At 41.5% G+C, this 12,790-nt stretch overlaps 1 protein-coding gene across 1 annotated transcript; it reads right to left on the reverse strand.

Annotated features, from left to right (window-relative positions):
- Window positions 1-2,156: 2,156 nt before the first annotated feature.
- Window positions 2,157-12,363, reverse strand: LOC311016538 (alpha-protein kinase 3-like). The gene is made up of 14 exons (XM_084014286.1): window positions 12,297-12,363; window positions 11,876-12,111; window positions 10,356-10,477; window positions 9,926-10,043; window positions 8,384-9,632; window positions 4,785-6,834; window positions 4,489-4,636; window positions 4,277-4,404; window positions 4,138-4,173; window positions 3,778-4,052; window positions 3,523-3,611; window positions 3,208-3,425; window positions 2,672-2,720; window positions 2,157-2,574 (listed from the first exon to the last, which is right to left on the reverse strand). The coding sequence occupies exons 2-14, from the start codon at window positions 12,001-12,003 to the stop codon at window positions 2,301-2,303; spliced, it is 4,884 nt and encodes a 1,627-aa protein (XP_083870412.1). The 5' UTR covers window positions 12,004-12,111; window positions 12,297-12,363; the 3' UTR covers window positions 2,157-2,300.
- Between the last annotated feature and the right edge of the window lie 427 nt (window positions 12,364-12,790).

Here is a 12,790-nt window from a genome sequence, read left to right on the forward strand (position 1 = left end):
CATGAGGCCGCTGCTTACATAAACGATGACTCACTAATGACCGGGAATCACAAATGATTATCATGATGAAGTTAGCCTTTCACCCTGTAAACACACAATCGTTGCGAGCAACACTTCATTCGTTCATATCTGTGAAGAAATCTGATTTGCCCCCGAGTGGTAGCGTTGTCAAAGCATGCAACGGCTGAAAGAAGGGATCTCTTTTTTTCCTCCACACTGGTCACAATGTGTCTTTTCTCATGTAAGATATTCATTAGATCCTACAGCATGAATCCTTTAATAGATTTATTCCAAATGTGTGTATTTTATTCTGACTCTTAGTCATATGAAAACAAATGATTTTCATATTCAGCAATGCAAGCAGTTAGTTTTCTACTTCAGTCCAAACGGAAATATCACATGTAAGAGAGAGTGCCATCGCATTTTGTGCGATGAATCCTACGGACGTAAGCAGAGGCACTGCCGTGAGGCTCATATTTATGTTTTTTAGTAAACGTCTCAACTACTATATGTATGAATGCACTGTAATACATTGTATTGTAATATATCGTATACCATGTATTTTATAAGAAGGCATAGTACTGTTTTATTTTTTTTATTTATTTTTTTTAGTGCATTTTAATTATTGTAGTGCTCAAGTCACCTGCCCCAGAGACTATGGTTGAAAATTAGCCAACTTGGCTAAACCGGCATGTTTACAGAAATGTTTGTGCATTGTCTCTGTATATTTAAACCAATAAACTAAACTAGATGGATTCTACACACGTTCACGTCCTCTTTAAGATGAATGTGGACATGCCTTAATGTTTTATCTAGTACCATCACTAGGTTAAATTTAAATTTGTCCACTATGGTTTTGCCGATAAGCAAAGGTTCAATTTCACCTTTAAATTACATGCAAAACATTAGCGTGTTGAAATTTTAACTTCAAGCACCAATACAGTCACAGAGCTGCTCGTGTGGCTCTGGTCTCGTTTAAGTCTTTGCTGATCCCCTCTGATGTATTTGTGCACTTTTGTGACTCGGTGTGCTTCTTTTGTCACGCAACAAGTCTGAAGGCTTGTAATTTTTTTTACATGACCTACTCCTTAAGATGGCAGTGTTGTACATTCATGCTCCACATAGAAAAGACAAGAATAACGATAGCAATAAAGTGTTCCCATTCAAAAATTGTCTGATGGAATCAGCTCAAATATGGCAATCCTTTTCATGGAAATGCTATAAATAACAGGTTCCTGTCAGCGTAATGACAGAAAGAAATGTGACGGAGTCCTCTTAGATAATAGGCATCACTGAGATAACACCGGGCTACATATCTCTAATGATATGTTAATGGTGACTACTGATGTCAGATAGACTAAGTGGGATGGCTTTCATTGCAGTGATTCAGTCCACTCCACAAAATGCTCCTATTATGACTGACACTCATCAATTAAAAGGCACATGTTATGCACTTTCACAGCGTCTCCAAATGTTCAAGGATTAATCATTTCTTTTATTTTACAGCCGGTTTTGTTTCAAAGGTGCAGTTTCTGAAAATTACAATGCATTGTAGAACAGCGAGTAAACATGACGGCTTACAATATAAAAGCATAGCACCATTGCCACTGTACAACAGTGTCACGTGAAGCTACATTTAGCGTGATATATTCCTGACCAAATATATTGGTTGTTAAATCCCAGGCTAAAAATGTGCTCTGTATCCGTTATGCTTTTACTCCAATTGACATAATAACTGACCTACATTCTCACAAGGCTGACCACACTCACACACAAAAAATCATGTTTGTGCTATAACACTGAAAATGACAGACTACTACTTTAGTTCAAAATGTTTTTTCTTGCACATTAATTTAGTACAAATATACTGACCTGAGATTGAGATTCGCAATCTGTGACCTACAGTGGTACATGGATCAATAGAATACAAACCCAGGAAAGCTCCTTCTCACTACAATGCTGTAGTTTCAATCCCTGTGATTGGGTGAATGTAGATAAACATGTGAGTGCATCAACCCACTATACGTGACAACAGCAAGGAATGGTGGCTGTGATAATAATATTTATTATGAAATCTCTTCTGTGGTCTCTGAAGGGTTTCATATCTCTCTTACAACAGCCTTCTTTCTTTCTTCCAGCTCCTACTGGGCTGTGTGGCTGATCTGGGCCAAGCAGTGAACCATTTTCGGTTTTGGACTTCAGCATTGAGAAAGTCACTGAGAAAAGGTGTGATCTTTCATGTCTTATCGAGTGTAATTCGTCGATTCCACCCACTTTGGGAGCATCAGCAGTTTTTTGGTTTAGTTGGGGGTTTTTACGCCCTCTTGCTCCGTCTTCCTGGGCAGTCTGGGGCTGCCAGCAGCTTTCCGGGCGGTCTGAGGGCTGGAGGAGCCAGCAGCCATTTTGCGTTGAAGCAACGGGCTCTTGGAGCCCTTGGGCTTTGATGGTGTCAACAAAGAGTCCATGACCTTTACTGACCTCAGGGCGAGCAGACCACAGAAGTAGTTACACTGGTGCTGGGAAACAAACTGCTCAAACACTTTGGGATTCCCTTCAACAGACAGACCTTGATGCCTGCAGCAAACACACAAGAAAAACAAATGTGATCATTTCAATGTAATAATTGTAAATTACCTGTAAAATGAGGGTTTCACAACACAATTATACTTACCCAGTCAATTTGACTGAAATACCAACATTGGTGATCTTGGTGTCAACACCTGCAAAACGAAAGCACAAACAATGCCTTTATTTTTCTGTTGTCCAGGTACCATATGCAAATGTCCATAGTCACATTCATTCCAGAACTAAAAATATGAGAGGTGGATTAACATTTTTAATACAAGTTGAGTCTTTAACTTATCGTTAATATAATGCTGCATAATAAATTGTGCGTAATAATCCCATAAGTCGTCTTTTCACGTCGCCTTTAAGGGTTGAGAAGGTTTAATGTGATGGTTTTGTTCTCACACTTCTCCATATTGCAAGCAATAAGTTTACCTCATTAGTTATGGCAACATCTGTGTAATCCCTCCACCAATTTTGAGCTTCACATACTCGCTGCCTCTTCAGTTCAACATGCCACTGATTTGGTAAATGTTGTGAATAACAAAGGTAGCATCGCTTTCGCAGCATCACACATCCCAAAGCATTATCATATTCTTAATACTTTATCCCCAAATGTCACATTGCCGTGTATAAGTCTACCTTCTAGTCGACTGAGGAGCAGATTGCCATTGGTCCACTCAAAAATCCAGTGCTGCAGGGCACAGCACTTCTGCTCCACCTCAGATCCAGACCTCGTGTCCATTCTGCCTTTATCATCCAGGACGGAGTATTTCTGATAGACTCCCGTCAGATCCGTCTCCACTGTCGCATAAGGGACAGTGTTTGCAGGTCGGTACATCAGGTAGACGGGGATCACCCTGTGGGACAAATATCATGTGATTGACGAGGCTGAGTTGTCCGTGCACTGTAAATGATACTCAAGAGAACGTTTGAAGGGGGAGTGATTGTACTCACTCGAGTGAGGGGCCAAAGTTTTCGATCCCTCTTGCTTCCGCAGAGAAGATTTTGCAGTATTCACGAGCCAAGTTCTGAATTTTACACTCCTGTGTGCAGAACATTGGAGTATAGCCAATAAAGATAAGCTCAACCTACGTCAGTCTTCATTTGATTAGTGCCTCAGTAATCTCACGTGGGTGGCAAAAATTGACTTTTTCATTTATTGAATAATATGTATAAATATAATTACAAAATCAAACCTTTCTGACGTACCTGCTTGACAATTTCCAGGTTCCTGTCTATAAGACAGCTGTCCGCTTTGCCTCCATAGGCGATCGGGTTGCGTGCTTTGATAATACACATGTTTCCAGACTCGAACACAGGCTCCAGACCATAGATGACCTTTGCCCTCCAGACCTTATGAGAACAGCCATCGCCAATATGAGATTCCTGTATCATTATACGGCCAAAGAATGCGTTGCCCCAGACGCCAGAATCGGCCACGCCCTTATTGAAGATCAGGGGTGTCATTTCAATTTCTTCTCCAACTGCAGACAGAAGAATGCAAGAATGGCAGTCAGAAAAACATGTTAAAAAACAAACATGATATCAACATGTAAAGCACCATCTCACCACCAAGGTCCTCGCGTATGGACATTCCAGCCAAGACTGCAACACAGTGAGAGAGAAGACAAGATGAGACTTGTTGAGGCCCATTCAAAAAAGGAAACATGTTGATTTTATGCCAAAAATAAGGTCAAAGAGTACATACTATCTGCACTAAGAAGACAGTCTGTTGAGTCACTCCCATATTCATTGGTGATCGTGCATCCGTAAACACCGGCGTCTTTACACGACGCCTGAACAACGGCGAGGTTGACCTGAGTTTCATCCCCTGCACTGAAAGATGAACAAATAACAAACGCTATTTTTCTTGCAACAATTTATGGGAAGTTTTTTGTGAGAGTCACTTCGGTAACTTACTTTCTTTGAATCTGAGCGATCCCCTCTGCATTTCTGTACCATTTGATTGTCGAGTCACTAAGAACGTTGAAGAACTGGCACCACAGTTTCAGGTGTCCTGAGGTGTCCGCAAAGTTTTCAGCCCTGATCTTACGAATAACCTGAGGAGCTGGAGGGAAAGAGACGCAATGCAGACAACATGGAGAAGACACTTTTCAATGTTATTCTCTATGAACTGCCAAGCAACCTTGATGTTGGTATACTGTAATATATGCCACAAACGGATTAATTTAAAAAGACTATTCAGGCGGTTTTACCTTTGAATGGGTCATGCTTGTCCTTCTCTACGGGTTTATCCTCAGTTTTGGGGGTGGGGATCTTATCAACAGGCGGCTGGCTTGGTGGTTGAGTCTCAGGCACCATCTTCCTCCTGCTAAAGAGTGGAGAACGCCGCCTTTCGGCAGGAGAGGTTTGCTCAGCAGGGGGCTGAAGCAGAGGTGCCCGTCGTGAGGGGCTCGGAGACGTAGATAGGGAAGCAGGACTTGCTGAAAGCTTGCTGCTGTCAATAGGAACCTCCTTTTTCTGAGTTTCAACCGGCGATGTGACCTCTGAGGCCTCCTCAGGTTTGGCCTTGGGTACTAGGATTTTGCGTCGGGCCCCAGAGGCCAGCTCTTGCGGAGTAGCGGAGGGAATGGGAGAAACACAGTCTCTTTTATTTAACAAAAGACTAGCTCCAGTACTTGGATTGCTTAAGGTTTCAGTCCTTGAAAATTCCTCAACCATTGAGCTGTCCTGCTGAATAATGTGAAGATTATTCCCTTGTGTTTCTGTTCCAAGTATACTTTTAGTGGGAACCTTTTCTACACTCTGCAAGGAACTGTTTTTTGTGTCGTTCTCATCCATTTTGGCTTGATCTAGTGTTTCTAGTGAATTCATTTCAGTCTTGTGGTTGAGTTTAGTTTCTGAGGTTAACGTTTCTATAAGTCCCATGTCTTTGCCTTGAACAGGATCACCTTCATGCTCCAAAACTGTTATATCTGACTCTTGACTGCTGGCCTTTATAGCTGTCAGTGGGGTCCCAGGTTCTCGAGTGAGTACCTCAGATGTGAGTCTTTTTTCCAGTCTGTCCTCAGAATCCAAAGTAGGAACATTGTATTCGACATTTTCACTCTCAGAAAGAGGAACATCGGGGCAATCTTTCCGAGGAACCAGAGTTGATGCTCCAGTTCCCTGGCAAACGTACATGACACCCTTGTTATAAGTTTTGTCACGGCCATGAAGTCCTGCAGTTTGTTGAGTGGTGCCGGTGTCTATGACAGTGATAGGTGGGATGACAGGAGGGATTTGTAAAGCCCCAACAGGTGGTGAAGTTGCACCTTGAGGTCGACAAACCTCAATAAAGGTTTCCTTTATGTTTCTGGGAGGAGTAATGCTCATCTCGGTTTTCCTCTCTGACATTGACTTCTTCACTTCTTCACTTCCGCTATGTACCTCTTTTAGCTCCTCACATGTTTCTGCCACATTTGTAGTCAGGTCTTGTACAAAGCCAGCATGGACTGGTATGTCTACCACTGAATTTGCTTGCGTGGATTCAAGCGACTTTATTTGTGATCTCAAAAGCTCAGCTACGGAAATTACTTTTGTTACAGGTTTTTGGATTTCCTGGAACTCTTTAATCTGGGGTTCGGATATGTTTGTGTTTTCTGGCGTTTTTGGTTTGCGTGGGATCGCGGGTTCAAGTTTAGATGACTTTAGGTTCTGTAATGTTGAACTACACTCCTCTGCCATTTTAAATATATGCTCATTCTTCTCCGTTTCTATATTAGATGCAACCACAATGATGACTTCGGCGTCTTTATCTGCTGGACCTTCTTTTTCTTCTGTTTCAGCGTGTTCACATGTACGTAGGGCAACACTTTCGGTGTCCATCTCAACTATCTTCTCATTTGGAGCAGAGTTGTCAGATAACTTACCTAAATCGTTACTTTCTACCTTCTCATCAACTTGTACTTCTGTCCCTTCGACTGTTTTTAAAGCTGTATTCATTTTGCTTTGCTGGGCGCCGTTACATTCTCGGGAGTTCTCACCACCACCGGGGCTTTGACGGGGGTGTGTTGACTTCTGTATATCTGTAAAAAGGACTGTATGGCTTTCATTTGATCCCCTGGAATGATCACATGTGTCCTGGGTAAATTTGTCAATTGCCACTTGAAGACCACGATGTATAGAAGGGGTCCGGTTATCATCTGTAGGTTTCTTGCCCTCTATTGTGGTCTTTCGTGGTGGTGGTGCACCCATCTGGTTGGGTGTAAGCTCAAGGTTGACAGGTGCTCCATTCCTGTTCATCTTTGCATGGGCCTGTGTAACCTTGGAGCAAAATACAAGCAGAGGTTTCCATGCAGTAAATACTTATTCCCTTATCCCTGGCTATGCAGAACATGGACAAACACATGTCATTTTATAAACAGCAACAGTGTAACCAGCAACAAACAGAGAATGGAATGGAAAGCAAAAATGTAATGATAACAAGAAACCTTTCCTTAACTTGTTGTACTTGCGTTTTGCCATGACAGTGAAAAACTGCATGTGAAATATCTGGGATATCTTTTTACCTGGTCTATAAACTTAAGCATGGTGCACTGCTCTCCTTCATACGTCTCTGCCAAACAAGCCTGTTTCTTGAGCTTTAAATCCTCATTTAGTCTGTAACTGAGCTGAATTCCTTTTTAAATTAGCACGAGAGGTTCCCTGTGTCATGTGTCATGATATGGCTATGGGTCAGACTCTTTTTGTCCCTATTTTCCTTTATAAAGCGAATGCAAAACCTCAAATTACTGAAATCATGTTCAATGACATTTTGAAATGCATGAAAATTCTGCAGCTCTGCTCATTTCTGGTTTACTTTCCTTCCCTTCGGTCTAATTCTGACACTGTGAGACCTATGCATAAGTGAGGTGGCTATTTAACATTTAAGTGTGGCCAGAGAGGAATGCGAATCATTTTAAGAGGTACTTCAGCTGTGCAGTGTTTTGTCTCAGCTCTCAATGCCGTCAGTATTCAGCCCTGCAGTTGGAGTCGGGACGATTGCATAAGCAGTGGACAATAAAGATATGCAATCGTATTTCGCCATATAGGCCTAACATCATCAATCAGGTCACCATCACAACACCTTCCATTCACTTCCACTTTTAAAAGAATACGTTGGACCTTTGGCGAAATGCACAAAAAGCAATGCCACTCTCACGGATGTCTGTGTATGTCCACCTGTAATTACATTTTTTTTTTAAACATTTGTTTTGTCCGCATAGATTACATATTTATTCTAATGATAGGCTACATCCAGCATCAGCTAGCTTGCCTTTGTACAAAGTTAAAATCTATCTTCCAGCACCTCTAAATTTCACTTAGTAACATCCTATATCTAATTTGTTTAATCCATATAAAAGTGTAAAAACAAAAATCACCTTATGACCAGCCAGACTAGCTGTTTCCAGCCTTTGTGCTGAGCTAAGCTAACAGCTGTTGGCTACTTCTTTAGGTTTAACAGACAGACAGCGAGAGTGGTATCAAACTTCTTCTGACATGAGTCAAGAAAACATATTTCCCAAAATGTCTAAATTTTACTTCAGGGAAACTATAATAAAATAATGAATGTACTAATGTACTTTCAGAGTGCCAAAGTACAAATCCAAATTTATATCATGAGAAATACCAAAACATTCCAACCTTTGACCTAACGATATCGAATGCATGAATCTACCTGCTGCATCTGTCAACATGTGCGTCATTTCATTCTTGTCACACAGTGGGGCATACTTGTAAACGCTATAAATAGCTGTGGGATGCTTGTGTTAGTGATGAGGCCTGCGTTGGCAGCACACGCACTCATGAGCTCATGCAAAGACGGTTCGCTCACCTGATTCGGCAGCACTGGCCGAGACACAGACACATTTCCTTGGCAGGCCCTTGTTTCCTTTGCAGACAGCTGATCCCCGGCCTGTTCACATGGACTCTGAGATAAAGCAGTCCTGCTTTCACGTGGTCCGTTCACCGTCTCGACATCTCTGTGTGCTAAAGAGCTATCAGTGGAGGTATTTGCCTTCTCGTCAACATCCATGGCTGTGACACGTCCTGTTTTAGCAACGCTCTCCTTCGCGGTGCTGCGGGGCTGTCGGGCCGCCGCTGCAGCACTCGACTGTCGCTGTGTCGAGGTCATGTGAGGACTTTTGTTCTGCGTCTCCACATTTCTTTCAGTATCTTTGCGTCCGGCTTTCTTCTCATGCTTTGCAGCCTTTTTGACTTCAGTCCCTGACAAAGTGTGACTTGTAGATGTTCGAGAGGCGGCGGGTGCTGAGGCAGCGAGTCGTTCTTTCTCTGAAGGCACAGCCGCCTCGACACATGTGTTTTCATACTTTGAAGACCTTTCAGCAAGCATCGCTTCCCCCGTTTCTAATTTCTGATGTCGTTCTGTCACCTTTCTGGGCTCTAAATCCACAACCGATGAACCAACAGTGTTCTCTACTTCCATAGACTCTTCTGAAATCCCCTCAGACTGCACTGACTGTGTGCAGGCCAGAGCTGAAGAGGCTAAGATCTCATTTTTTGCCCTTCTTTCCTCAGATACCCGCTCTCCTGGTGTATTGTTTGAAATTTTAATCTTCTTTTTAACAAAGGGAGTTTTGGGTTGGTGCGCAGTAAAAATCTTCTGGGCAGTGTCATATGTGTACGTCCCGCTCCTGTTACCATTTTCAGTGATGGTCTGTCCGTTTATTACAGTAGACACAGCTTCGTTAGTGATGGGGACCGGCTTTTCCTCCACCTCTTCCACAGTTGCCTCCTGTAACCTGGCTTCAGTCTCTATAGCCTGATGGCTCTCCCCATTGCCTTCGTCCTCCATGGAGCTTGGCGTGCTGAGGAAGGCCTCCATTGTGGAGCGGCGCTTCCTCTGTGTGCGGTCCGGACTGATGGTTCGTAGCGGCTCCTGGTTCTCTTTGCCTTCCGCTTCCCTGCGTTTGTTCTCTGCCTTTTGTTTTAGCTTGCCAAAGTAGCGCTGGTGGATCTTGAACTCGTTCATTTCGCCCACCTCCAGAACCCCAGAGCAGGACACAATGCCTTTGCTGTTACTGGCTGAGGCCTGGTATATAGCTGCATCCTCCACAGTGCAACTGCAAAGAAAATACAATTTAAGTTTCCCTTATAAAAATTTGAAAATGTATCCCTGACAAAAAAATCAAACATTGCTGACAAGAAAAAAAAATGACTGCGTAAGCTTAACTCTGATCAGCAGGTATGCTCTTTGTTAAGAGCTTACTTAATTTGGGCAAGAATGTCAACTGCTTCACAGCAGAAATATTAAGATAATACACTCTGGGTATTTTTCCTCCATCGGATAAAGAAAGTTAAAGAAAGTTTTGAAAGTTTGTAGAGGCTAATACAGTTTTGGTAGAAGCATACTTACTTGTAAATGTGCAGGGAATGATTTTTTCCGTTGCGGAATATTTCATATTTAGGCAGTCCACAGTATCTGTCTAACTGCATATCATCCTTATACCAAGTAAGTTGAGGAATAGGGTATCCTGAGAAAGAAAAAAATCTGGTCATCATGGCAAACAATTTATGTATCAACTAAAAAGGTAGCAATTTAGATTAGAATTGCGTCTGCAGTATAAATAGAGAACATGGTCTATCCTATAGATTTACACTAAAGATGCTCAAAATCAGTTGGATATTGACATTAACTTTGTGTGTCCTTTAAGTTGTTACATTCTTGTAAACATGCCACAGAGATCGATTTTTCATCAAGTACAAATTATTATTGTATTTTTCTGTCATATTTCCATGATGTAACAAACATCTGGTGTAAAGTGTTACGGTGAAGCCGTGTTTACCTGTAACCACACATGAGAACTTCACATTGCAATTCTCAGACACAGCTTTTGACTTGAGGGTTGTTTCGAAGGACGGCTGCGTTTCCTCCGTTAGCTGTGCCATCACGCTGCAGAGTGTGCTCCTGTGCAAGAGATGGGGAGCTGCTCAGTCAAGTGTTTAAGTTGGTTTTGTAATTCAAGCAGTATTTCATACATACTGCATTATTGCTTTGTACAGATGAGCAGTTTTCAGTCACAAAAGTGTTGGCTGGAAGGATTTTTAAGGTTGGACTTCGATGGGTCACTTTTACTTATACAAACACATTGTCAATACAATTGAGCAATTTTCGAGCTGAATACTGTAATTTAAATATTAACATCTGAAATAAAAATATCATACGTGTTATTTTTCTCAGAAAAAAGAATTTAGGCTTTCAACCACATACATAATTCTTTAGTAATAATTCTTTAATATTCTTGAGTGCAGTTTTACAGGCCGCATAAAAAAATCAACAAAATACATTTTTCTTGTGATGTTTGATGCCTGAAGTTCAGTATGAGTATATGTTGTGTTCAGAGGTCCAATTATTCTATATACAGTATATTAATTATGAAAATGAAACACATTAACATAAATATAATGGTTCAATAAAGTCAACACGCGGTTGCATGTGAAAATATGGGTGAAACATCCCATATAATTTTATAAATTAATATTGGCTTACACACATATGTTTGTGTACAAACGTGCAGTTGATCTTTGTCTGGTGTTAACATCAATTTCAGTGTTGGGTCAGTGCACAGTCACTGTTACACTTCACTGCATGTTACTCGTAATTAAGCAAACAATACAAGACAGTAAGAATAAGTGCAGTCCCACTTAAACTGTGCATTTACATCGTTCTGCCGTTTATGTTGTTGGCGATTCAGTGTTGACAATAAAGATTAGACAGTAATTTGCCTATGGCAAAATTACACATTTCCTGTCAATCATTTCAGAATATCCTTTTTTCTTATTATTATTTTTGTGTGCTTAATCCAGTTCCTGCTGGAAACACTACTCAAGTCTGTTCCCACAAAACTATCTTAATTTTCATCACTACACAGTTTTGTGGAGTGAATCACAACAGCAATAGTCTTGTTAAGGCCAACAAAGGATGACAGTGAATCTTCATATTCCCAGAAGCTAATCGTGCTGCATGTCATTCTTATATTAAATAACTTGAAGGGCAGATTATAAGAAAGAAAAAAATCAGGGAAGTAGCTTTCAACAATTTCAGTATCTGTATTAAACCAAAACTTGTTCCATGAACGGATCTTTCCATGCAGAAGCTGTTGCTAGTGAATTGCTTGACATGAAATGGGGCCCATGGTGCATAACTGAGATGCTGTTCTTAATCAACAGTTTATTTAAACTCTGGTGACCATGGCAACAAACAAAGTAATAATATGCCACACGCATCATCCCAGGTGTGAAGTATTAAAGTTGGACTAACAGGGTCCCTGTAGGGATTTTCCACAGGTAACCCAGCACACCGTACCTGTTCTCTGGCCTCACGTTAGACAGGTAGCTGCAACCATTCGGCCGGCTACTCCCACCCATATCTTCCCCACTGCTGGATCTTCCATTGCCAAAAGAGGAGCGTGCTGTCGTCCTCCGTGAATCCATTTTCAACCAGAGAAATACACACTCGGGGACAAAGGTTCTCCAGCAGAAAAAAAAAAGTTTGTGTCGTCACAAATTTTGGGGGCTTTTTCCCAGAAAGATGAACAAGACCTGAAAGAGAAAACATGAACACTGATGACGAGAACAGAACGTTATATTACATTTAGTTGTAAAAAAAAGTTTGAGATTAAAAACAAGTGAGAGATGCTCTATAAATACACACCTCTTTTACATGCTGTCCTGTTCATGATTCACATAAACAACATTGAGCGGACAATTGTATGCGGCTAACTCACCATTTAAAAGTTTCTCTCCCTCCTTTGACAGATACCCCACAGCACTGACTGGAGGCACTGCGATTTCCAATCAAACATGAGCATGCGTAGGCTGCTGGACTATTTATAGTCGGCCTGCAAATAGGCACAAGAGCACATCACCCTTTCCAAAACGTATCTATGGACCATTTTATCATAAAAAAATACCAATATGCCAGCACAAAACACTACAAGTCATGTAGAAGGTGGGTACACAAACAAGAAAGATCCTTTTGAAGAAGACGACTCCATAATGACTCCATGTCAAACACAAGGTCATCACAGATTTGGCAGTTCCCCGAATAGGAGGAGAGGATTTAAAAAAAAATACTGTGTGAAGAGTTTTTTCTATTTTGTTTCCAATGGATTACATGCGCAAGAGAGGGACCACTAGCGTGGTCAGCAGCTGGCTGCTCTTCACCTCAAATGTTTTAGCTCAGTGTAGAGACTGTAGCAAAGAATGACAGGACTCAATC

Source organism: Eutrigla gurnardus (assembly GCF_963514095.1).
Source record: "Eutrigla gurnardus genome assembly, chromosome: 1".
In the NCBI taxonomy this organism is placed as follows: Eukaryota; Metazoa; Chordata; class Actinopteri; order Perciformes; family Triglidae; genus Eutrigla; species Eutrigla gurnardus.